The sequence below is a fragment of the Xiphophorus hellerii genome, chromosome 7 (assembly GCF_003331165.1).
Source record: "Xiphophorus hellerii strain 12219 chromosome 7, Xiphophorus_hellerii-4.1, whole genome shotgun sequence".
Classification (NCBI taxonomy): domain Eukaryota; kingdom Metazoa; phylum Chordata; class Actinopteri; order Cyprinodontiformes; family Poeciliidae; genus Xiphophorus; species Xiphophorus hellerii.
The window spans coordinates 20,449,594-20,472,745 of NC_045678.1; the positions used below are offsets into that span (position 1 = coordinate 20,449,594).

The 23,152-nt window shown below is 36.9% G+C and overlaps 1 protein-coding gene across 1 annotated transcript; it reads right to left on the reverse strand.

The window, feature by feature from the left end:
• Positions 1-1,020: 1,020 nt before the first annotated feature.
• On the reverse strand, positions 1,021-23,152 carry LOC116723655 (cell surface glycoprotein 1). Its single transcript, XM_032568719.1, has 11 exons — positions 22,840-23,152; positions 16,226-16,323; positions 15,365-15,929; positions 14,428-14,510; positions 14,262-14,322; positions 11,599-11,634; positions 7,979-8,008; positions 7,280-7,303; positions 5,994-6,104; positions 4,380-4,442; positions 1,021-4,288 (listed from the first exon to the last, which is right to left on the reverse strand). The coding sequence occupies exons 1-11, from the start codon at positions 22,901-22,903 to the stop codon at positions 4,242-4,244; spliced, it is 1,182 nt and encodes a 393-aa protein (XP_032424610.1). The 5' UTR covers positions 22,904-23,152; the 3' UTR covers positions 1,021-4,241.

Below are 23,152 nucleotides of genomic sequence, written 5' to 3' on the forward strand. Positions count from 1 at the left end.
TCATGCTATAATTTTCTAATAAACATTAAGCAAAAGTTCAGCTGAGACCTATAAAAATAAAATAACAATTAAGTTAAGGGACAGCCAACAATTGACAGACAGTTCAAGGGTTTGTCCTTATCAACTCATAGTAAAATAATCTTGTGCTTAAAATTAGCTTGTTTAACCATGTTTAGAGTCTGCAGAGTCTCGGATAGAGCTTTCCAGTTCTGCATAACTTTTCTGAACCTGACAGATATATCAGGTTCAGTTATTACGAAAAGGTGCATATAGTGGTGTGAGTTCACAGTGACAAACTGGATTTTTGCAATATAATGCCTTGATATTATCAGATTTAGCTTTTTCTCACTTTTGACACATTTAAATATTTTAGATCACCAAAAGCAATTTTATATCAGACATGGATAACCTGAGTAAATAAAATATGCAGTTGAAAAGTTATTAAAATTACTTAACAAAAATAAAAACAATAGTGATGTAACTATAAAATCCTAGAAAGGAAAGGAGTACTTTCTTATGCCCATTACAGAACCCATATACTGTATATTCAACTAGTGACTGCTTTTTTTGGGTTTGTTTTGCTTATTTTTCTGACAGCTTAACAAAATGTCTTCAAGTTAATTTTCTAACATATATGGGATGCAAATCAGGTTCTTCATAATTTGTAACTCCTTTATCTTTAACCTTTTTTCAGGGACAAATTTTAAGTGGAGAGATTAACTCAAATGACTTTTTATGGACAGGTATGGATTACTCCTTTATCGGTGCAACAGGTCAAAAGTCTAGAGGTGATTCAAAGGGCTTTATCATCGTCTCGTGCCTGTTGCTCGTGAAAGTCAGATGTGCAGTGAGAGGACAAGTTCATTCAAAAGAAATGGACCATCATCAAGATTCTCCCACTGATGTGTAAAATAGCCAAACATCACTTGATCTTTTTTTTTCTTATCATTTATCTTTCCTGGTATTCTGTTGGGGAGGAAAACATAAAAAATAGACAAAACACACAAACCAACCAGAAGCTCCCACGAAAAGCATTTAATCGACTTGTCAAACATTATTTACACAACTCCAGTCGAGCACAAGTGCTTGAATGACATTGAAGAAGACAGTTCATACACGAAATATCAACATGGAATATTAAATTAACAGGAAAAGCTTTACACTTGTCTAAATGCATTTAATAAGTCAATGTGTATACAGAATAGGAAAGTGCTTCTCCAATTGAGAATGTTCTTACAAAACAAAACATCAAAATCTCTGCTCATCTTTCTGTTGATGTTGACACTGTTCTTTTGTTTCCCTCTCAGAAATATTCAAGATGATATAAATGATAAGGCAGCACTGGTTAGCGTCATGTTTGATGCCCTTTTGATTGATCTGGAAAGTGCACTTCAGGACCCAAAGGTTTACATTCTGGTTTGGATGCTGCAGTCTGATACATTGTGTCTTTTTGGGACATTTAGGAATAAAGTGTAAAGCAGATTAGCACTGAGGAATTCTCTTGTGTATTAAATGAGTTTGAATTTACACTGCAGGACATCAGAATGCTTTTGCTGAATCTTAAAGCACCCTGTGGAATGTGCACAGAAGGGGGAGAGCGCTGCACTTAAAGGAAGATAATCTGTTTTGAAGGCATCAATGGCTATCTAAGAAAGCTTGTACTGTTATACAATGAGAAGTTTGTGCATTTTTACTCTACGCCAGACATATTATTTGCTTGCTTTAACATCTCAAGATAAAACTGTCTACTGTCTATCAGTGGTTACAGAATAAGATGGCAGTTAGCAGAGCATCAAACTTGTGTTCAGCCCACAGTTCATAAAACCAATTAATGTGACATCACAGACTATTTCACAGCTCAAGGCTAGGCTGTTAGCAACAGTCTCTGTCCTGTATTGCAGCTACGTAGTGTTTTACAGCTAACATCTCAGGAACTCCGACACTATACAACCAGTATAACCACATTACTTTGTTTAAAAGAAGTACAGAAAGTATAAAACTTCAAGGCAAAAGAAAAGACATTCAGAAGTTACTTTGTGCTACAGTGGCAGGAGACAGAAAAAAAAGGCAGTAGCGCAGCATCTTCTGAGGCATTTTCACAAAATACCTCAGGATTCTAGTTGACTCAAAAAACCATCAGTGTCGGCTCAGAGGCACCACTGCTAAGATGGTAGAAATTCATATAAAGGTCACAGGTGAATGTTGTCCGTGTATGAATGATACAAAAACACTGGCAGCACTAACTGGCTTGTTTCAAAGAAGAGACACACACTGAGGAGAGCTTTGCACATAAAATCAGATCAAGCTGGTAAAATTGTTTGTTGAAAAAACAAAGCTGGCCTGCTTTAAGCATGCTGTTAGTTGCTGTTATCACCCTGTGTGTACCATACCTTCAAATTCATTTTGTTTAAATTTTGAGCAGCATGCAGCACATTCCTTTTATTGTTTCGTGTGATTCGCGTGTTTTGATATTACTAGTCCATAAGTCTTCTCTGTGTGCCTTTAGATTTATCAAGCCAGGCTGTGACAGTGAAAGGCACTATAACAAAGAAATTACTGCATCTCAACTACACATACTACAGAAAAAATAAACAAAACTAACAAAAAAATGCATATACATAATTACATTAAGTTTTTTTGTTTTTTTTTACTTTTTAATTGTTAGATGTTCCTTTGTCTTTTGGATTAAACTTAGGTGAATTTAAAATATTGGAAAAAAAACCAAACAGTAATGATTACTGTGTCATAATACTTCTTGAGCCTTTTCATATTTTGTCACATAACAACCAATATTTTATCGTCCCCAAAGAAATACAAATAGTGTGACTTGCATTTAATCTCATTCCATAAAATACAATCCAGAAAACTAATGAATTTCGGAAGTTCCCTTAAAACTCTACTGTATGTACTTTAACACAATAATAAAATTTATAGAGACGTTAATAGCAGGTTTAGATTAAAAACAAAACAATAGCCAAAGCTCTAAACTTCTCTCTAAGTATTCGATCCATCATCCATAGAAGAGTTTTGACTTACCGTAATTTAAAAGTTCACGAGATGTCATGCAGAGGACAGCAAACATGCTGTTCTGGTCAGATCAGAAGACAGCTGAACATTTTGACCAAAATTCAAATAACTATATTTTTTACAGATTACAGATTATAGAATGGCCTAGACGTTAATCTAGTGAAGACTCAAAAATGGATGTCCTCCATTGAATCTGAGGGTTTTAACTATGTTGGAAGAAAAAAATTAGCAAAAGATCTGGCTCTATATGTGCTTCCCTTTCACAACTCTGCTTTGCTTTGACCAAGTCTGTCACATAAAATCTCGACAAAATACATTGAAGATTGTGGTTGTTATGTGACAAAAAAAATCAAAGGGTATGAACTGTCTGTGTCTGATTATTGTCTATTTCAAAGGTCAATAAGAAATGTCAACGACTAATCTATTCAGCTGACGGAGAAACCGTCACTGAACAAGATTCAAGTCTGAGTCCCTTCACCAGAGAGAAACAAAACAAAACAGGACAAACTAAAAAAAACACAGTACTACAGTGATGCCGTTGGCATTCCAAGCACATGATAACCTAAATCATTCCCCTAAAACTAGGACTAAAATCCTCTAACACTTCTCCTATGTCAAAATTCACAAAGTACAGTGATAGTAATTCATGCCACTTCTTGTCCTCTTATTCTACACTTTTACAAGAGATAACTTATGTTATATATATTGTTTTCTTTCTTTAGGACATTTGTATACTTTCATTATCATATGTTTGGCTCAATAAATGCAAAAATGTAGTTCAATACATACAATATCACTCTCCGTTACTGGTTTTGAACTATATTAAATTACCAGAGCAATGTAGTAGCCACCTCAAATAAAAGAAAAATGTCGCAGAGTTGGGATATTTTATGGTTACAGTTAATATGAGATTTAATCTCTTTGATGGCAACTTGACAAAAAAACCAAAGTTGGATTTTGATTGATCATTTTAATAAATTCCCTTGTTGGAATGACCAGAAACCACTAGATCTTTATCTAACTCCATTGCCCCACACAAGAATGAAGACATACACACACACACACACGCCTACACGCCCACACACCCACGCAGACCAACACACACATACACAATCAGAAACACACAGGCCTGCTCTGGGGCCTCACAGTAATTTAGCTCTTCGGGGCAGAGCCTAACAGTGAGATTGCCTCTGCTTGTATGAAGTTGGCCCAGGCTAGTCAGATGGTTGTTGATTGGAGTTTTCTAGCAGGGTGTTTTGTTCTGCATAAAATAAAACAATTGAATGTTTGAATGTTCTGAATGTTTGTATTTACTTATATTTGGTGAGTGTTAATCAGTGTTTCAGTCATACCGTGGGGTTCCGATTTAGCCTCTGCTGCAGCTGCTTTGTCTGCTCCACCCTCGAGATCTGGTTCTAATTGAAAAAGAGTGATAAAGTCAGTTAAAAGAAAACAAACAAGTAAAAGAAAATGAAATGCTGCATCATAAAACTTCATGTTGCTTACTAATCACTTTCCTGCCCATTAAAAAAAGTTGTGAATCATGAGTGTTCAAATCCAGTCCTCGATGCTACCACCTTGTGAATGCATTTCTGCTCCAACACGCCAGAGTCAAAAGGCTGACTTCCCTCACCAGCAGTAATTCAGCTCTGCTGAGCTGAAAATGTGCCATTCATTTGATCCAGGTGTGTGGGAAATGAATGCATCTAAAAGTTGGAGTGTGGTAACTCTCAAGGACTGGAATTGGATGCCCCTGTTGTTAATTGGGCAAAATGTGTATAACCTGTCCCTTGTAATTTCAATCTTTTAAAGGGCTTTAGAGTCACAATCACAAACACATTCATTCACCGATATGCAGATTGGCAAACAATTTGAGGTTATGTGCCTCGCCCAAGGGACGTGCGAAAGGAGGAAACTGGAATCAAACCCACAACTTTAAGATTGCAAGATGACTGCTACACCCACTGTACCACAGTGCACACAGGAGAATATGACAAGTAAAATAGTATTAGTATTCATTAAACAGTAAATTATAAAACTCTACTGGATTTTATCTGCAGGCATTTTATGGAAGGATTGGGTTGAATTATGCAGAACTTCTAATTAACTTCACTCTTTTGTCTTTTCTGTTCATAATTGTAAGGATTACAAATTTATAAAAAAAAAAAATAAAAAAATAAAAAAACTGAATACCAATAATGTATTAATCTCCACAGAGTAAGGTTTTTGTGGGGACTTTCCAGGGTAACATTTATAAATGTGATTACTTTAAAAACCACTAACACTAACAGGCAATTAAACTAAACATTCAACCAATACCAAACACAGTCTAAATCTGCCTCTTAGTACATGTTGCTAAAGCAGAACAGTTTGTGTTGACTGTAAATTTAAACTTTGCTGAAGAGGCAATACTGGGACGCAGGATGTATGTCAGCTAATTGTAATTGCCAACACTCACTGAGACGTGAAGCTGAGTCTGCTGTCTTTGCAGACAGCTGACCTTCGAAAGGTCAGCTTTTTTGTTTAAAAGACAAACCGTGAGACAACACTTTCTTCTCGACCAGAAAAGAGCTTGAAGGAGATCAATTTAAGACAGTTGGTCAGTTCTGATCTATCTCAAAGACGCTCAATCGACTGTGGCATCCTACCACTAACTGGTACTACTGTAAATGTGCAATTTCTTGCAAAAATACTTTTAACCAATTAGTGTTTTTACATTTGTCATGTAAAAACCACCAACTTAAATGTATCTTATTGGAATTTTATGTGAGTTAGCAACACAAAGGACTGAAAAATTGTAAAGAGGAAGGAAAATAAAACTCATATCACTTTGACATGCACATCAAATATCTCAAAATGTCTGGTTTTAGGAATGCTTAATTCATTCTATTTGGTAGTAGAAATTATAAACAGCTGGAATTTCTGTAGTTGCAGTATTAAAAAAGAAACATGTTTGTTAAACCTACCCTGACTTTTTTTGAAACACAAATTCCTCTTCTGATAGGCAAAGTACCCACTGACTGCTCCCACCGCAGACACAATGATTCCAGACAGGATTGCTGCTAAATTTTTAGAGCCTGCACACAGAAACAAAATAAAACAAATTATTAAAGAAATAATAATAGAATAAGATGAGAACACTTTAAATGGCAATAACATGGTCACATTCATTTGGAATTAAGAATGATACTCTTTAAAAGCATTCAGAGAATCTTCTCACACATGTAAATAAAACCAGCCTGGATAGTTTTTTTGCCCTTAGTGCAAGCATATAGCTATGTAAAACCACTGTTCCAAATAATATAAATGGCTCAAATAAGTAAAGATGATTGTCTGCTTAGAACCGCTGTACCCAATAATTTACTCAGCAACAACTTTGCTTAAATTACCTGTTTTCAGTCAGTTATTAACATAACTTAATGCATATAACATCAATTTACCACATCATATGAATGGAATGTATCTGCATTGCTGCTTGGCATACCACACAGTTTTTCACGTCGATGTATTTCAAATATGAAAACAAGGGCTTTTTTGTACTAAGGGTTGCTTTTCATTCAACAGAGAGTAATAATGGCAAGATACACTGAGATGACCCGACACGTGACATGAGGACTGAAGAGGAAGGTGATTGATGGGATATAAAAGTGGAGTCAACCACATATGCACACCTGAATAAACTGTAAACTGCACTAACAGGAAAAGGTGAGAAAAACGGGTGAGAGGAGTGAGTCAGGGAACTTCAATAAATGTTGAAAAAAGAGAATGAGTCAACATAATTAGGGGGGGATGAAACAGGAGCCTGTAGTGAGTCAGTAGAAGGAAGTGAATGTCAGACATGAATGAACATGCATGTGAGAAAGAGCAGAACACCAAGGGTAAAGAAACACAGTGAAAGGAAATAATTTTGAAAAGAAGACAGCAGCAAATCTATGCTTTGAGTTTAATCCACTGTTAGTCTTTCAGAAAATGAAGTAATAACAACAAGAAGAAATAACTATAGCACTCCTTAAAATTTGTTCCACTTCTGCGACTGTTGCGTCTAGTCATTTTTTTACAATGATGCAAACACTTAATCTTCACAGTTTAAAGAGGAGGTTTTGAAAATGTGATGAGGGAAGCACAAACCAGCTTAGGCCAACACATAATACAAATAAGCAGGACAAATCCTATGCTGCAGGTATGTTTGGGGAAGGGCCTGAGAGGGTGGGAGAATGTAGTGTAACCAGAACACAGAAGAGAGATAACTCACTTTTAGGTTTGGACTCTTCTGGATCTGGAAGCAAAATAAACAAAATTAGCACTTAACATACATTTGAAAATAACATAGATTTTGCACTATCACTTAATTTGCATCATCTTTGATTTATTTGAGTTATAGACATAACATAAGGCAGTGTACAAAGATCCTTTCAAATCTTCTCATCTTACGTTTTAGTTTATGCTGTAGTCATTTTTGTTACCATTGCCCTTAACCCCAAAAAACAAAGACAAAATCGACAAAGTCTAAACTTGGGCATTAAGGCATAACACAGTGGCCACACAATAAAAGAGTAGAAAAGCAAAGTCTCCAGATTGAGTCTGAGTTCAAGTGAAGACCTATAAAACAATGTATTGGAAAAAACTACAAGACTCATTATGATTTCATTTTTGTACTACACTTTCAATATTCAAGGTTTTAATTCTTTAAAAGATTATGGCATTGTGTTCCCGAACAAAGGTTACTGCTAAGATGTATCATCAGACACAAACTACAAAACTTTGCATGGATTTTGTTTGTCTTGTAAAAGGTATGCTAGTAATATCCTGTTTCACCAAGTTTCAGATCTACATAAGCCCCACTGTTTTTTCTTCTGATTTAAAGAATATGAGCAGGACCTGGTGCAATACAATAAAATTTTTGAAGTCATAAATATTTTGATGATGAACAGAAAAAAACAAACAAACTTACCCTCTTTACTGGCACCAACCTCTGCTGGACCTAAAAAGAAAAAAAAAGACAGGAGAATATGTAATTTGAAAAAGCAGGGGGAAAAAAGCATTAGTAAAGTGGCTTGGCAGTATATGTAAGAGAGAAAAAAACAAGAAGGATGAAGTTTAATCTCTTTGTGGCAGATTATACTTTAGGAGAATTAAGCACTTACATTTCTGCCTTAACTGTTTAGGGAACAGATCTTTAAAGCAATACTTTTGACATGGAAGATATAATAGCCGTCAACTAAGTTAATCATTACACATATACAACATTGTGGCGCTAAATTGCAAAACTGAGAAGAACTATGCTAAAACATCCTCAAACAGATTACAATATGCACAATCATGTCTACAAAAAGGTTAAATCTAGTGTCACTTGAGAACACTTACACATGTGTTAATATCATCACAGAGATATCAGATGCAAACTCCTTTTGGCAATCTTTGATCTAAGTGATCTGTGTACCAACAAGTCCGTTATCACCATCTGCTCTGCTTGTCCGAATGTGTCTGTTGCATCATGGCGACTGCCAGCCTGCTTCAACTTGACAAAGCTGCTAAAGAACTCTTTCACAACAAAATCCATGACTGTAGAGATTAGAGAGAGTTTGCTTTCATGTGGGCAGTAAGGAGTAAATGCTGAGAAAATCTCTACTTAATGCACTGTAGTCAAACTGCCAAGTGTGGCAAGTGATTCAACTTATTCAAATTAGAGACATGTCATGATGAGCAGAATTCAGAAAATTTAAACATCTGTGTTCTAAAAGCATTTTAAATGCATCTCGGGCTTAGAGACTTGCAAAAGTATGAAGGTAGACCCTGACTATTTTCATGTTGGCCACATTTCAGCCAAACACTGTGGTTACACGGTCTCTTTGGATTTCTGAACTTACTCATTTAACTTAAATGACTTCCAGTTTGACTAGGCTACAACGTAAATATCTTTGGAAAAGAAGAAAAAAAATATTTGAATGAGGACTAAAATTTTCCAGCATTACATCATGGCTGCAAGATGTTAGGTTAGGGAACTAAAAACGAGATATCCTGTATATATAGCAGGATATATCGAACCGTCAAGGAAAAGCCTTAGATAAACACTGCTGTGTAAATTATATAGCACCATCTCATTCCTCCATCTTTCTGCATGCCCCTCATAAACATCCTGATCATATAAAAATCACATCGGAAGAAAATCTCCATAATGACGTCTTAGCTGTCTTTGTGTGTTTATTTGGAAGCAGCACAGTTACTCAGGGTCACACATGTGGTCACTCAGGATGTATTTAAAAACCTGGTCTGAATAATGCATTTAGAGCAGGAAGCTTGACATCCTTTCACTCAATACTGATGTTGATGACACGGCTGAACAAACCTCTGTAAGACCAGATCTTGTTATATTGAGTTTATTTATACTTGTAGAGTGATAATGGTGGATTAAATCAGCAAAGTCCCTCTGAAGGACCAGGTACTAAATTCACGGCCCACCACTGCTGTAAGTGACTGTATCATGGTATTGGCATCATTTTTAATGTGACTTTATTAACTTTTTATTCCATTATTTATTCCACTGTAACAAGATCGCAACGCACACGCTATTGCAATACAAAGATGTAAAAAATATTTCTTAGTAAAGGAAAGTCTGTCTTTCAAAGCAACATCCAGGTAAGGGAAATTTAAATAAATCTGATCTTATTATGAGCCCTGTCAATGAAGTGGAGTGCTTTCAGTTTGACTCTTTATGTGAAGCCCAGAATGTTTTGCGACTGCACCAGGTAAAATTTCAATTTTTGTTAGAACGGGTTGCCAAACACACAGCACATAATGAATATGTCAGAAGAAGAATCACAATGATGACATTTATTTTTATGAAACATAGAGAGCAGAGTTCTGTTGTTTTTCAGTGTGGATAATTAATGTCTCTGGACAAACATTGCACTGATATCTTGGTGAGAGATCACTATAATCTATCTTTGAAGTTCTCTTTTTTGCACTCTATAAAAATAGTATAATTATGGGAGCATGCTTGTCTGTAAGAACCAAGTGGATATCATTCACAGTATCTTGTATTTGCTTGTGTAGCTAAGCCTCTCTGATAAAAAAAAAAATTGCATCACTAAGCCTTATCACAACATGGAAACCAATTTAAACGATCGTAGTCATAAGATAAGATTCTACCAAGATAAAAACTAACCAAGATAATATGTCTTTACCATCGTTTTATTTTTTTAATGGTTTCAATAACTATTTTAGCTACAACTGAGTAATGTAATGGAATTACTTTTAGTTAGCAGTTCGATACACCTGATGAAAACAGTGATCTAAGGATCATTTGGGCTAACTAAAGTATTTTTATTGTGGTCCATATCTTTCCTTGACTAGGTGGGTTATCTGATATACATTTCTAAGTTGAACGCAATGTTTGAAATTAAATAAATACCTAGAAACTGCAAGTGAAGCAAATTTCATGTAAGTGATTATCAAAATATGGAGATCACTATCTCTAAAATAACACATTTTAATTTCAATGTTTTCTTGTTGAATCATATAATAAGATAATATAAATTGGAGAACATCTGAGTTTGGAACCCCTGGAAAACTCATTTCTACAGTCTGAAACTTCAGCAGAAAGGGTGTGAACGGTGATCCTGTGAACCAGTATAAAAGGATACAATTTGTCACGAACAATGGTTTACTTAACTCTATCTTAGGGGAAATCCCATGGGTGTTCTAATTCATGGATATGGGTGTGGCTCAACCAACATAACTGATACGGATGAGCAGGGAGAACTATGATTGAGGCTTTAACACGCTGTTGATAAAGCCTTTTTATTGCTTAACAGTTTTAACTTTTATATGATTGATACATGTAATAAAGTGTTTTCTTGACAACAGAATTAGACCGCCATGGTCTTGTGCCTTTCGTAAATCAACACTTCAGTTTGAAAAAAAACAGAGAATAACGCCACAGTGAAATGTAGAAAGTAAAGAGCGGTCCCTCAGCTGTAAAGTCAGTGTAAATCATTCGGGAGGTGTCTTCAAAAACCAAATGGCAACACCCAAATGTAGGAGGCAAAAGTGTGTGAGTCAAATTCCCACCTTAAATGCAATCCCCGGGAATTGTATATATAAGCAAAACAGCACATCTTTTCCTTATAATTTTTCAGAAATTAGTGAGATGCAATAACTCTATACACAACAATTTAACAAAAAAACATGAGCTCTTTTAAAACAACCAAAAGAGAACAAAACAAAGATCTGACATGTCTTTAAAAATTTTGTGATAAATGTGCAAGGGCTTTGTTGTTACACACAAAGTGAATCAAACATTGGAACTCAAATTAATTTAAGTTTAGGACTTACCGTACTCCTTCTAAAATCCCAACATAAAATAGTTACTCTTCCACTTTAAACACACCAAGCAAAAAAAAAAAAAAAAAAATCGGTTCTTTGAGACTATCCAATTATTTCTCCCAGCTTTGGTGAGGCTTTAAAGGGCCAACCTCCACAAATATATCCACATCGAGTTACTAATATCAAAAGGACTGTTAAAATAGAATAGAAACCAAATCAGAATGAACAAAGTTAAACAAAATTTACCTTGCTTATAAATTTTTCGGCCTTCCCCCTTTACCACTGTAGGAAAAGACAAAAGAAATCAGGTAAATTAAAAATTAAAAATAAACAGCAAAAGATTACTAAAATAATTTTTCTGTGTGAGATCATTCATAAATGACATGAAAAACAATATTTGGATAGTACTTTATAGATTAATTAATCAACCTATGTAAATATCAAAGTATAGGTGTATAGCTACATATGTATCAAAGTATAAATGGAACAAATTACTGCAAGGAAATGAAACCTAACATATTAAAAACATACATAGCTGGAACAAAAAATTTGATGGAAGGAAATATTTATTATGATTTATTTTTCTATTTTCACTCAAAAATTGTTCAAGAGAAAATTTTATAGTGGCAAACACAACTAACATATTTTATTCATTAATCACATTTCTTGTTGGTTGTTGTGTCACTTTCCCTTGGGGATAAAAAAATACTTTTCAATTTAATTTAAATTAAGCTTAAATTAAGTTTGTAATACAAGCAAATGTATCTTACAGAGATGGGCATACCTTTGCTTGTATCTACAAGAAGCATACAGGCACTACTTCAATTAAAAAATTTTTTTTAAAAAAGATCCTCAACAGCAGTATACACTGGAACTTAACCGACTTGTTTAATTTGCTGTGGAATTTCTAATGTGAGCCTAACAATTACCAGGGAACTCCTTCCTCCCTCCCAGATTCACAGATTCACAACAAGATCTGCCAATGTTTTGTCACACACGGACCAAACAGCAGCAAACAGTCTGCATCAAACAGGATGCTGACTGACAATTATCTGGAAAGGTGAGTGTCTTACAAGACATGGAAAAAGTAAGCAATGGAAACTGCAACATTTTGCCAGAAGAAAATTGCTGTGGGAAACAACAGACCTCTTTTCCACTGACCTCAGTTGTGGCTAAATTGGTGATATATGTGTGAAACAAAGTGAAATTTGAAAAGCCATATGTACAGGATATAGCAGCATGAAATGGCTCAAATAGGCATTATGGAGACATTATTCTATAGAGATCAAAGTTGCCTGCTGTCCTAAACAAATAACATTGATTTTAGGAATGTTTTAATGTTGTTTCTTTTTTTGTTTGCCTGTTTTATCCACTTCCATGAAATGCTCAAATAGTGTTTTTTGAGGTATTATGCTGTTTTTTCCAAAAAGAATAACACGTGAATATCACTGCACAATTTAAGTGTGCAACTTCTCAAGGCGGACTAAGATGAGGGGTGTGTTGTTTTTATTTTGTGTGATTATATGGCACATTTACTGAATAGGTTCTTTTCCTGTTCAACCGTCATAAAATGAGAGACGGCAGCTGTATAAACAAGTCTGGACACTTTCACAGCATCAAGAGAACACAAATGAAGATCTCAGAATCATCTGTGTTCAGATCTTTCTGCACCTTGTCATTTTTTGCTAGATAAAAGTCAAACAAGAGTCAATATACCGAAGTTGAAAACCAGATTGATGGTGCAAACATTAAGATTTTTACTCCATTAGCATTCCATTGTGCACACTCCATGAGGGAAGCCAATTTTCCACTACAAATGTGGTTGTTTTCTAAAGACTGCATGGTTTGCTGTATAAAATTTGTCTTAAATGGATTTTTAATTAAATCACCAATGTCTCTGTGTCTTTTAAAAGGGTCTGCTCTCTTTCTAAATGAATAAAAAAATAGCATTGAGCTGATCCTGCCTGATCATTTGTTTGTTGTCAGAATATACTTGCATGATACAAAGAGCTCGTCATATAGCCTGTCATATACCATTTTCACATCTTTGGCACATTTCAGCCACAACCATTAATCTTTTAGTTGGATTTTATGCAAGAAGCATAAACACAAAGTAGCACATCGGAGTAAAGTGAAAGGAAAAACATGTATTGTTGTTTAATTCCTTTAACAGATTAAATCCCAAAAATGTGTCCTTCTATATGTCTAAATACATCCAAATACAAATATGCTTAAATGAGGGTGAAGTTATAAATTCCAAGGTTTAAACATCCCATAAAGAACTATTTAATCCATTATAAGATTGTGAGAAAAATGTTGCATAACTGCAAGCCTACCAAAGCATGCCATCTACCTAACCTGTCAACCAGTCGAGATGGTAAGGACAGGTGACACAGGACGGTGTGTCCCTTTGAAAGAAGAGAGGCTTGAAGAAATCCATTGTTAATAGAAATTTATAAAGCATCTTGTTTGTAGTTTGTCATAAACCATAGAGGAAACATTAGAAAAAGACGGCCGTCAGTCAGATGACGCCAGAGTTTTGCCAGCTTTTAAAACCCTGTATAGTGGAAACTAATACTGCAATGGTAAAACATGGTGGTAGGAGCATTATGCATTCTGGTTATCTACACAGCAGCCCTAAACACAAATGAGAATCACACCTTTCATATTTATATGATTTGTGAAAGATGCTGAAAACTTTGCATCCTTTATCTTTCACTTAATAATCATGCACAGCGTTGTGTCACATATAATCCCAATGATCACTCTGCCATTTATGGTTGTAGCATTATAAAAAGTGAAAACGCTCATTGGGCATGAATGCTTTTGCAACAGTTATTGCAAGCAGGATTTAAATGTATCTTAATTAGTTTTCTGTTTCAAAACATTGTAATCACATAAGTTCTTACTTATTTCATTTATCGGCGGAATAAGGGTTGCTTTCTGTGCGGTCTCCTCATCTACTTCAGGCTATTAAAAACAAAACATAACACACATTAACCAGCAGAAACAAGATGTGTCAAAGCAAACGTTTACTATATGGTTTTTAAAGTCTTCACATAAACAAGCACTGACTTTATAGGGTGCAGCAGTTGTGCCAGCAACCTCAGGTACAGGAGTTGTTTGTTCAGGCACTTCCACGTCAGCATCTGAGTTAACTGCAAATAAACAGAGACGCAGGACATGAAATAGCTTTCCTAATTCTACATTATTACAGTGTACAGAAAATGATTGTCACTGCAGACTCGCAGTAAAGAATTATATCATAAAAATAATATTAGCTTCACAAAAGTTCATTATCACCATGGCTCTGCTTCAAGAAATTAGATTTTTACAAATATTTTACAGTGATAATATTCAGAAAGGATTAGTGTAGTAATATTAATGTAATGTAACATACACCAGTTGAACAGATACCCCAGTTCAATTGCTTTTATATGCAAATAGAGAATCAGTCAATAAAATGGCAGCAACTCAACTCAAAGCATTTAGACATCTATTTAAAAAAGGTATGTAGAATAACATTTTTCAGCTAATCAAACCTCAAAGCATATTTAGAGGAAGCAGAAGAACATCACACCAGATGCCACTTCTGTCACCTAAGCACAGAATCCATTCTGTCTTGTCTTTACAATTCATGTTGTTGTTGGTGGTGGTATAGAGTTTGGGGGAATATTTAGCTCCACACTGTGTGTCCCTAGTTACGACTTGAGCATCATTTAAACACCTTAGCCTACATTTGTATTTTTACAGGGTTTCGGACCATCACACTGACTGAGTTTGCTCTACTCTTCAACTGTGACCAGATCTCAGTCCAATAGAGCTTTGTGGGGGCACAGCAGGTAAATCTGCAGCAACTGTGTGATGCTATTATCTTAACATTGACTGAAATCTTTGAGAAATGTTTTCATTTTATTAACACACTTAAGTGGACTTTGAGAGTATAGGTAAATATTAAATTGACAAGATTAATCTAAAATAAGCACAAATAAATTATTATTTTCTAAATTACCTTGTGGTGTGACAGATGGTTCAATTTCAGCAGCCACTGTGGAAGGTGCAGGTTCTGCACCAGCAGCAAGGGTAACTGCTCCTGAGCCATCTTCTGTAGGTGCTGCTGGGGTCGTCACACCTGCAGACGGTGCTGTAGATGTCTCTAACTCTCCTCCCAAATTCTCATTCTCAGGTTCTGGAACTGCCGTTGGCTCAGGGTCAGCTTCTGGTTCTGGACCTGCCGTTGGCTCGGGGTCAGCTGCTAGTTCAGGCTCTGCCGTTGGTTCAGGGTCAGCTGCTAGTTCAGGCTCTGCCGTTGGTTCAGGGTCAGCTGCTAGTTCAGGCTCTGCCGTTGGTTCAGGGTCAGCTGCTGGGTCAGGTTCTGGCGTGGGCTCAGGGTCAGCTGCTGGGTCAGGGTCAGCTGCTGGGTCAGGTTCTGGCGTGGGCTCAGGGTCAGCTGCTGGGTCAGGGTCAGCTGCTGGGTCAGGTTCTGGCGTTGGCTCAGGGTCAGCTGCTGGGTCAGGGTCAGCCGTTGGTTGAAGGTCAGCTGCTGTGTCTATTTCACCTTCTGTTTCTGGTGCTTCCTGTATTTAACACAATTGAAGCTTGAGAGTGCTTGCAGTTATAAGGCAGAATAACGGTGTGCTAACCTTTACAGTGAGACACAAAGACTAATGAAAAATCAATTGGCACATCATTAATTCTACAAAACTTAGCAAAAAATTAGCTTCTGCTTATGTTATCACCTCTCACTCTCAGCTTTCAAATTTTCACTTAGTTATCAAATGGATAAATTTTTAGTCTGTGATTTTAAGGTGACATCTTGTACACATTAGAAACAAGCAAATCCAACTGAAAGGAAGCATTTTGTTTTCCTCACTGTCTCTGCTGCGCCATCAGCTTCTCCATCAACCCCTGGATCTGCTGGTTCTGTTGCCGTTTCTTCCATCTCTGGAGCAACAGTTACGTCTCCCTCATCTGGATGAAGTCATGTGAAAAATAAAAGCAACAGAATAACATTAGACTTTTACATTATATACTGACACATGTTTGAGCTTCAGGTCCAAGTCTTCTGCTTTAAAAGAAAAACGGGTGAAAAATAGAGAGATCTGGCCACCCAAGTCTCAAAAAGCTTGGATTGCCTCTGGATTCTTTCAGTGGGTAAATCCCTGAAAAGATTTCCAACATTGATCAATATTTAGTGTACTCTATTGTTACTGAATGAGAAAACTTGTGTTCAGTTTAAAGCAGTGCTAATAAAACTTCATGGTGATGACTGTGGAAACTGGCACAATTCCTCAAGGTCTGTGAGAATGCATGCAGATCCAGGGCCACACCCTGTCCTGACTGATCCACAATGTTAACACTCAGCTCTGAAGTGGATGACAGGCACTTCGATCACATATGACCCCAGGCAGCACTAAACGAAAGTCTCAACCTCAGGACAGCTGTTGCAGCTTTGCACTAATGAGAACCCTTCTTCTTTGTTGTGTGACTGTGTGCGTGCTGGAGTCAGATTTGTGACATTCCCCTGTGAGTAGCTAAAGCAACAAACACTGTTTAGTTTTTATTTGTCTTTACTCAGCTGATTTCACATGTAACCTGATGCTGAATCACCCCAGCAGTACTTTTCCACTTCACAATAATTGAAGTGATTACTAATGATATTTATGCTAAATTTCCACAAATTTTCAAGTCAAAGCAGCACCAGTTGCTGCTAACAAGCAAGTCTTAATAAGTATGACCGTCTATTCTGAGTCATTGAGATGAAGATGCTTAAAACTTGACATGCTTTTGTATTTATGTTTAATGCTCTCTTTTCCTTTTGTAATAATAAAGGAAGCAGTTCTTAGGTGGTTGCTGTACTCTGTATACAGTCACATCACAACTCTAACCCCACCATGCTGACGTTATCTACACTGTAGTTATTTCTGAACAAAACTAAATATAAATAATAGACTAGCAGACAAAATGTAAACAATTTGTAAGCCCTGAGAGAAAACCATGACTGACTAATTGTTAGCCTCTAACAACACCTATGGTAGGGTGAGCTAAATTGCTTTCTATTGCAGCTAAACTAGAGGGTATTTCTTTGTCTTTTCATTGAATCTGGACATCATCTGATGACTTCAAGTTCTAAAATACTTAAACAGATTCAAATTTCATAGAGAGAAGATGGATTTACATTTCTGGAAATGTCATGCTACTTTTAAAACCACAAAATAGAAGGACATTTGGACCACCTAAGAACTAGGTCTCAGCTTCAAAACAAATACAACAATTGTGGCATATGTTTGTTTTGCTGTGTTTATTCTTTCCTCTCAGTCATTCCATTGTCAGCTTGCATTTGAAGAAACAGAGTTGGACTAAGCTAACTGGATTTGGAGAAACTCACAAAGGATCTGGTTCACCACAAATTTCACCAAATCCGTACTGAAACACTGTTAGAGGTAGTTTTAACAGGAAAAGGGACAATAAATCAAATTCTGCTGCATACAAAGTTGGCCTACAACCTTTACACACTGAATGTAATGATTTCAAAGAGATTTCTGGCCCTTAGAGTATTGACTCCATTGGTGTGGACTGTTAAAAATAATAGGGCTACATTTTTGATGTTTCATTTTATACAGCTATACAATATACAGCTATAATCTTGTCTTATCGTCACAATATCATGTATTTCACAACTACAGAGTCAGGCAGTAATGTTATTCTCCAAGCTAAACTATACATAGGAAACACTATGATAGAAGGAAAAGACAAAAGAAAATAGGAGCTCTATACCCTAAAACCTTTCTTTAGGGTGATATAAAAATCTTCTCTTCCTGTATTTACTGCGTTCGTTGCTAAGTTAATTTTCAAAAGATTGCTACACCTGCCAAGTCAGATTGCATAAGAGTCAGTGAAGCCTTGAGGGTGACCAGCATGAACAATATCTGAAGTATTTCTATCACACCGTAAATCATCTGGAGGCGAGATGCACTGATGACACCCTGGCTCTTGTCATTCTAGCATGGATTCGGTGGGAACAACTCAAAATTCGTAGAAATTCAGCTTATTTAACAAGTACATACAAGTATATACAAGCTATAAACAAATTTGCATACATTCATTACACTCATTTATAGAAGAGTTTCTAATGCCTCCTTTTTACTTTGTGAGCTTAAAGCCACGCTATCAGCTCTGTATCCAAGCTAAACATTAATCACTGCCCCTAATGAATCACACTGTATGCACATGTGTGTATGGGTGTGGCACTGTGGTTGCTTCAGTTTCCTCATTATTTCTTTGGAAATCGCTGTCTTAATCAAAGATGAATTGCGGCGTACGTGGTTGAATTTGATGAGCCTCTGTATTTCAAAGGCTAGTGATAAACCACTGAAAACACAACCTATACATTATACAAAAAATTTTACTTAATCTTTATCCAGTAGTGATAACCCTTGTTTCTAATTTCTCAAACAGTACATGTGGAAATGAGTCCCGTCTTTATCGCACAGGTTAGAGCTTGCATGCATATGAGTGGGAGGTTAGATGGATTTCATGTAACTGCTCTAACTCTTTAGTAAGTGTAAGCCTGTACATGCACAGAGAGGGAAGCTACTCCTGGATGTAAACTTTTTCTGTTGCTCCACTGAACATTCTGTTCTCACTTATCAGTTTACCACTACCTCATTCAGCCACCCTTACCAATACAACTCGTGCATGAATATAAATTGTTCAGGCTTCCTCTTGTCTGTTCCCTCCAGTAATAGAACAAACAATCCCATTTGCACACAAAGGAAGCTCATGTTGACATCTACTCACACTTTTAATAAAGAGTGCCCTGTTTTCTATTACCCCAGCAGTTAAACTTCCTCTCCCTCCTTTTTCTTCTGCTTCTTCTTAGAATCTCTTACCCCGCTTTCTTCATTCTCTTTCTTACTCACAAAGTCCTAACTCTCTCTTTTTCATTGCCACAACTTCCCCCTGAGGCTGGTGAGTCATCTTAGTCTCCAACATGACTGCATGCTATTGTATGTAACTGCGAACGGCAAAAAGGTCCCTGAGGGAATAACTCCTAACTGAAACCATGTGATTCGTACATACTGATAGTGTATTTGACCATGTGATCCTCACACACGGTCAAGTACACTGTGAGTTCTTTACAACTGGCTAATGCTTTGTTCAAATAAACACATATCCGTCTTTCTTGCACGTTTTTTGAAACATTTGACAGAGACAACTACTCCCAGAAAGCTCTAATTTGAGACAATGGGTGGAATTATTAGATAGTACAACATCTTGTTAATTAACATCCCTTGCTGTCCTTTTGGCTACAAAAAGAAAAGAAGACATTGGGTTACATACTATGACTTAAATTTAAAGTGTTCAATTAATCTAATGTACTTTAAAAATAAAGGAAACAGTACCTGAAAAGATCCCATATATACACACATGCACACTCAACAGCTCCAGCTGGGATTCAAACCCAGAATTTTTGCTGCAAGTCAGCTGTACTGACAACTGCATAACAATGCAGGCTACTATTAAAAGTTTGACAGTAAGTGCCATTCATTCCTTTTTACTTTTTTTTGTCAGGGTTTAACATGGTTGGTAACTATTTCAAAACTGAACAGGTGAGGAATGCAGTTTGTGAAGACAATCTGTTACAGGGTGTCACAGATTTACCTAACATGAATAAAATCTGGACAGTAATTCATCAAGGAAAAGGACTCTAGCAGCATCTGTAATATTGATAAAACAACTTTATTGACCAACCAAAGGGTTTCACCTTGGTCTTCATCAAGGTCATCCTCCTCACAATGATCTTCCTCAAGGAAACAGGATTGCTGTAGTCCTCAATGGCTCAGATTTTCTATATGCAGCTTGGAAGTAGGTGAAATTTAGCAGGAAATGTCTGGACATTAGGAATGTTTACATGAAAATCAGTATGGTGTAAAATACTAAATGAAAACTTAGGCACATCTAATGGTCACATGATGGCATTGTATCAGTTTGAATGAATATTTCAAAGATTTCTGTTGCTGCTAAATTTCCATGTTGCTGCTTGCATTGTTTACAAAATATTAGACACGTTCAGGAGATTTGGAACCTTTAAGGATTAAAATGGGGCAAAAGTTTAAAGAGTGGAGTTGCATATTATACAAAATCAGTGACATCAAACCCGATTTAATTACATTTCTCTTATATGTAGTTTTATATACAAAGCCGCCACATAAGATTTTGAGCTTGGGGTTGATGTAGAACTCAGTTTGGGTAATAATTATTTTCAAGGTAAATACAAAGAAATTTACTGAAAATAGTGAATGACAGTAAACCGAGAACATGTGCCACATGTGCTGTGTTCTTCTTATTGGTGAGGTCAGAACTTTGTTTGAAGGAATAACATCAAAGCTAACTGACCAATTTTACTGGTCACTGAATTACGTTTTATAATTCTGTGTGATATACAAGATACAAATCATCAGGATTCCAAAAAAAGTTATCATAAATTTTTATATTGGTGAAAAATTTCACTTTTAATTACAACTTATAATTACATTTTTGTTATAATCCATTGACTTTTTGCCTTTCTTTTTTTATTTGAAGCTAACATAATGAACTTAGCAGTCCAAACTGTTTGTGATCGTTATAAAACTTCTGACAAGATGGCCGATTCTGGCAGGCCTGGTATTTACTGAGGTGGTGCTAGTTATACAAAGCTTGGGAACCCATCATTTAGCACCATTAGCTAGGCTATGTGCCAACAGAACTATTGGAGCAATGAAAGGAATTTTATCTTTTGACTCTTCTGGTTTCTGCAATGATTGTGTGAGATCGCCTGAGTGGAGGTGAATGATCTCACACATTGAGTCCTAACTGCACAGCATTTTGTGCACATGTGTCCGATGATGTGAGAGCTTCTTCAAACCATTGTTCTCTCAGGTAAACCTTTTATTGTGTGTTTTGTGAACAGTGTTCTGTTTACTCCAATCATAGCACCTTAATGCACCCATAAGGGAGAGAATATGTGTGTGCATGTTTGTGAGCACTTAACCCACAAAGGGGTGATTTATGCGTTGGCAGTTGAAGGTGTAAACACAGACAAGTTGGCGCACTCACAACACACACATATAAACCCACACCTGGCACACCTCACACCCTTTTCATTTCCCTTTCAGACACAAATGTTTAATGGTTAGCTTATTCACACACAAAATGCATGGAGCTCTCTCATACTCGCACATGTTCTGTACATAAAAGTTGCAGTGCACCCCACCCTCTCTTAGTTACACACACAGACATAGAAACACTGAGGGCCTGGGGGGAATGGAAGGCGCTGAAACTAGTTGTGTGTGTTGGGTGTTGTCTACAGCTGGAGCTGGAGCTGGATCTGGTTACCGAACACTCCCTATTCCTCCCTTCTATAGCTTAACACACACCGTAAATGATGTCCACATGCGCAACTGACCCCACACTTCATCTTGTAAACTGATAAACTGATTTCTCTTGCACACGTGCATGGTCAGTGAAACATGCCTGGGGAGACTTTCAGGGTCCCAGTGCCTCAAAGTCCACTGAGTTCACAGTGAGCTTACACTATCTCAAAGCAGTTTACAGAGGGAGAAGAAAAAAACAATTGTGTGTGTGGGCGTGTGCGTGTGTGGGAGAGACAGTACATGTAAAGGTGCTTTCTCCCTGGCGGTTTGTCTAGTATCAAAAAACTTAACCGGTAGAGTGAGATTACCACCTCACCTCCAAACACCAAACATTCAACTGAATTTGTTTGCATAATGATAGCGTGGTTCTTACTTCTCCTTCATTGCGTCTCTCTCTATTTTCCCTCTCAATCAGCTCAAGCATTTATCCTTCATCTTCTTCCAACACCTCCCCTTGCTTTTCCCTCAGTTTATGTGTTTTTCCTCAACCATTCCCCTTCTCTCCATGTGAATTTTATTGCGCATTTGAGCAATCTGAAATCATTGCATGCACTGCAGGCAAAAAAGGGGGAGCTTACAAACCAGCTGAAGGGGAAGGAAGAGGGGAGACAAACAAAAAAAGACAAATAAAAGACACCTGGAACAAAAGCAAAAAAAAAAAAAAAAAAACAGGACATGAGGAGGAAGTAGTCAGCTAAGCACAGAGAAATGAGCAGTAAGAAACAGGAAAATGGGGAGACGGTTACTTGGGTCCACCACACCCCTCAGATTTGAAATCTCTAAGAGAAAGATCTGGACACATTTTAGAAAGGGTGGGACATCTTTCCTCACTGATGATTGCCCAGCTGAACAGACAGAAGATGAAAATCTGTTTGGTCATCCAATTAGACATTAATTAAACCAAGCAGAATGCAGGGATTGATTATAGACGAAATGAGATTAATGAAGCATGCAAACAGACAGAAGACAGATAGACAGATAGATAGATAGATAGATAGGAAAAGAAAGAAGGAGCAACATTTGCACAAAATTAGAGCCCGAATACATTAACTAATTGAACCTAAATCATTACCTTGCGCTTTGGCGTGTGAGGCCAGCAGGCTCCCTAATAGCAGAATCCACAGGTATGACATCATGGGAACGCGCTGTTCTGCCTTTACGGATAAATGTGGGCTCACTTTCCCTGCCTGTGTCCTTTACCAAGGTCAATTAGCCGGCTCGGAGGTTTTCAGGTGGATTTGGAGGGCGTGTCCGTCCTGTCGGCGTGCCTGCTGTGCGTTCCTGCGTTTTCGAATGAGTCCCGCCGTGCTCCCCTTGAAGGTGCTCCAGATGCTCTGGCTCAGTGCGCGCCGCCGCGGATCTGCCGCCGTCTTTTGTCTGGATTG

Coding starts and splice junctions, on each gene's coding strand:
- LOC116723655 (XM_032568719.1), bottom strand. CDS start 22,903: ATGATGTCATACCTGTGGATTCTGCTATTAGGGAGCCTGCTGGCCTCA. Junction 15,930..16,225: donor CTGATGGCGCAGCAGAGACA/GTGAGGAAAACA, acceptor TGTTAAATACAG/GAAGCACCAGAAACAGAAGG. Junction 6,105..7,279: donor AGAAGAGTCCAAACCTAAAA/GTGAGTTATCTC, acceptor TTCTGTGTGCAG/GCTCTAAAAATTTAGCAGCA.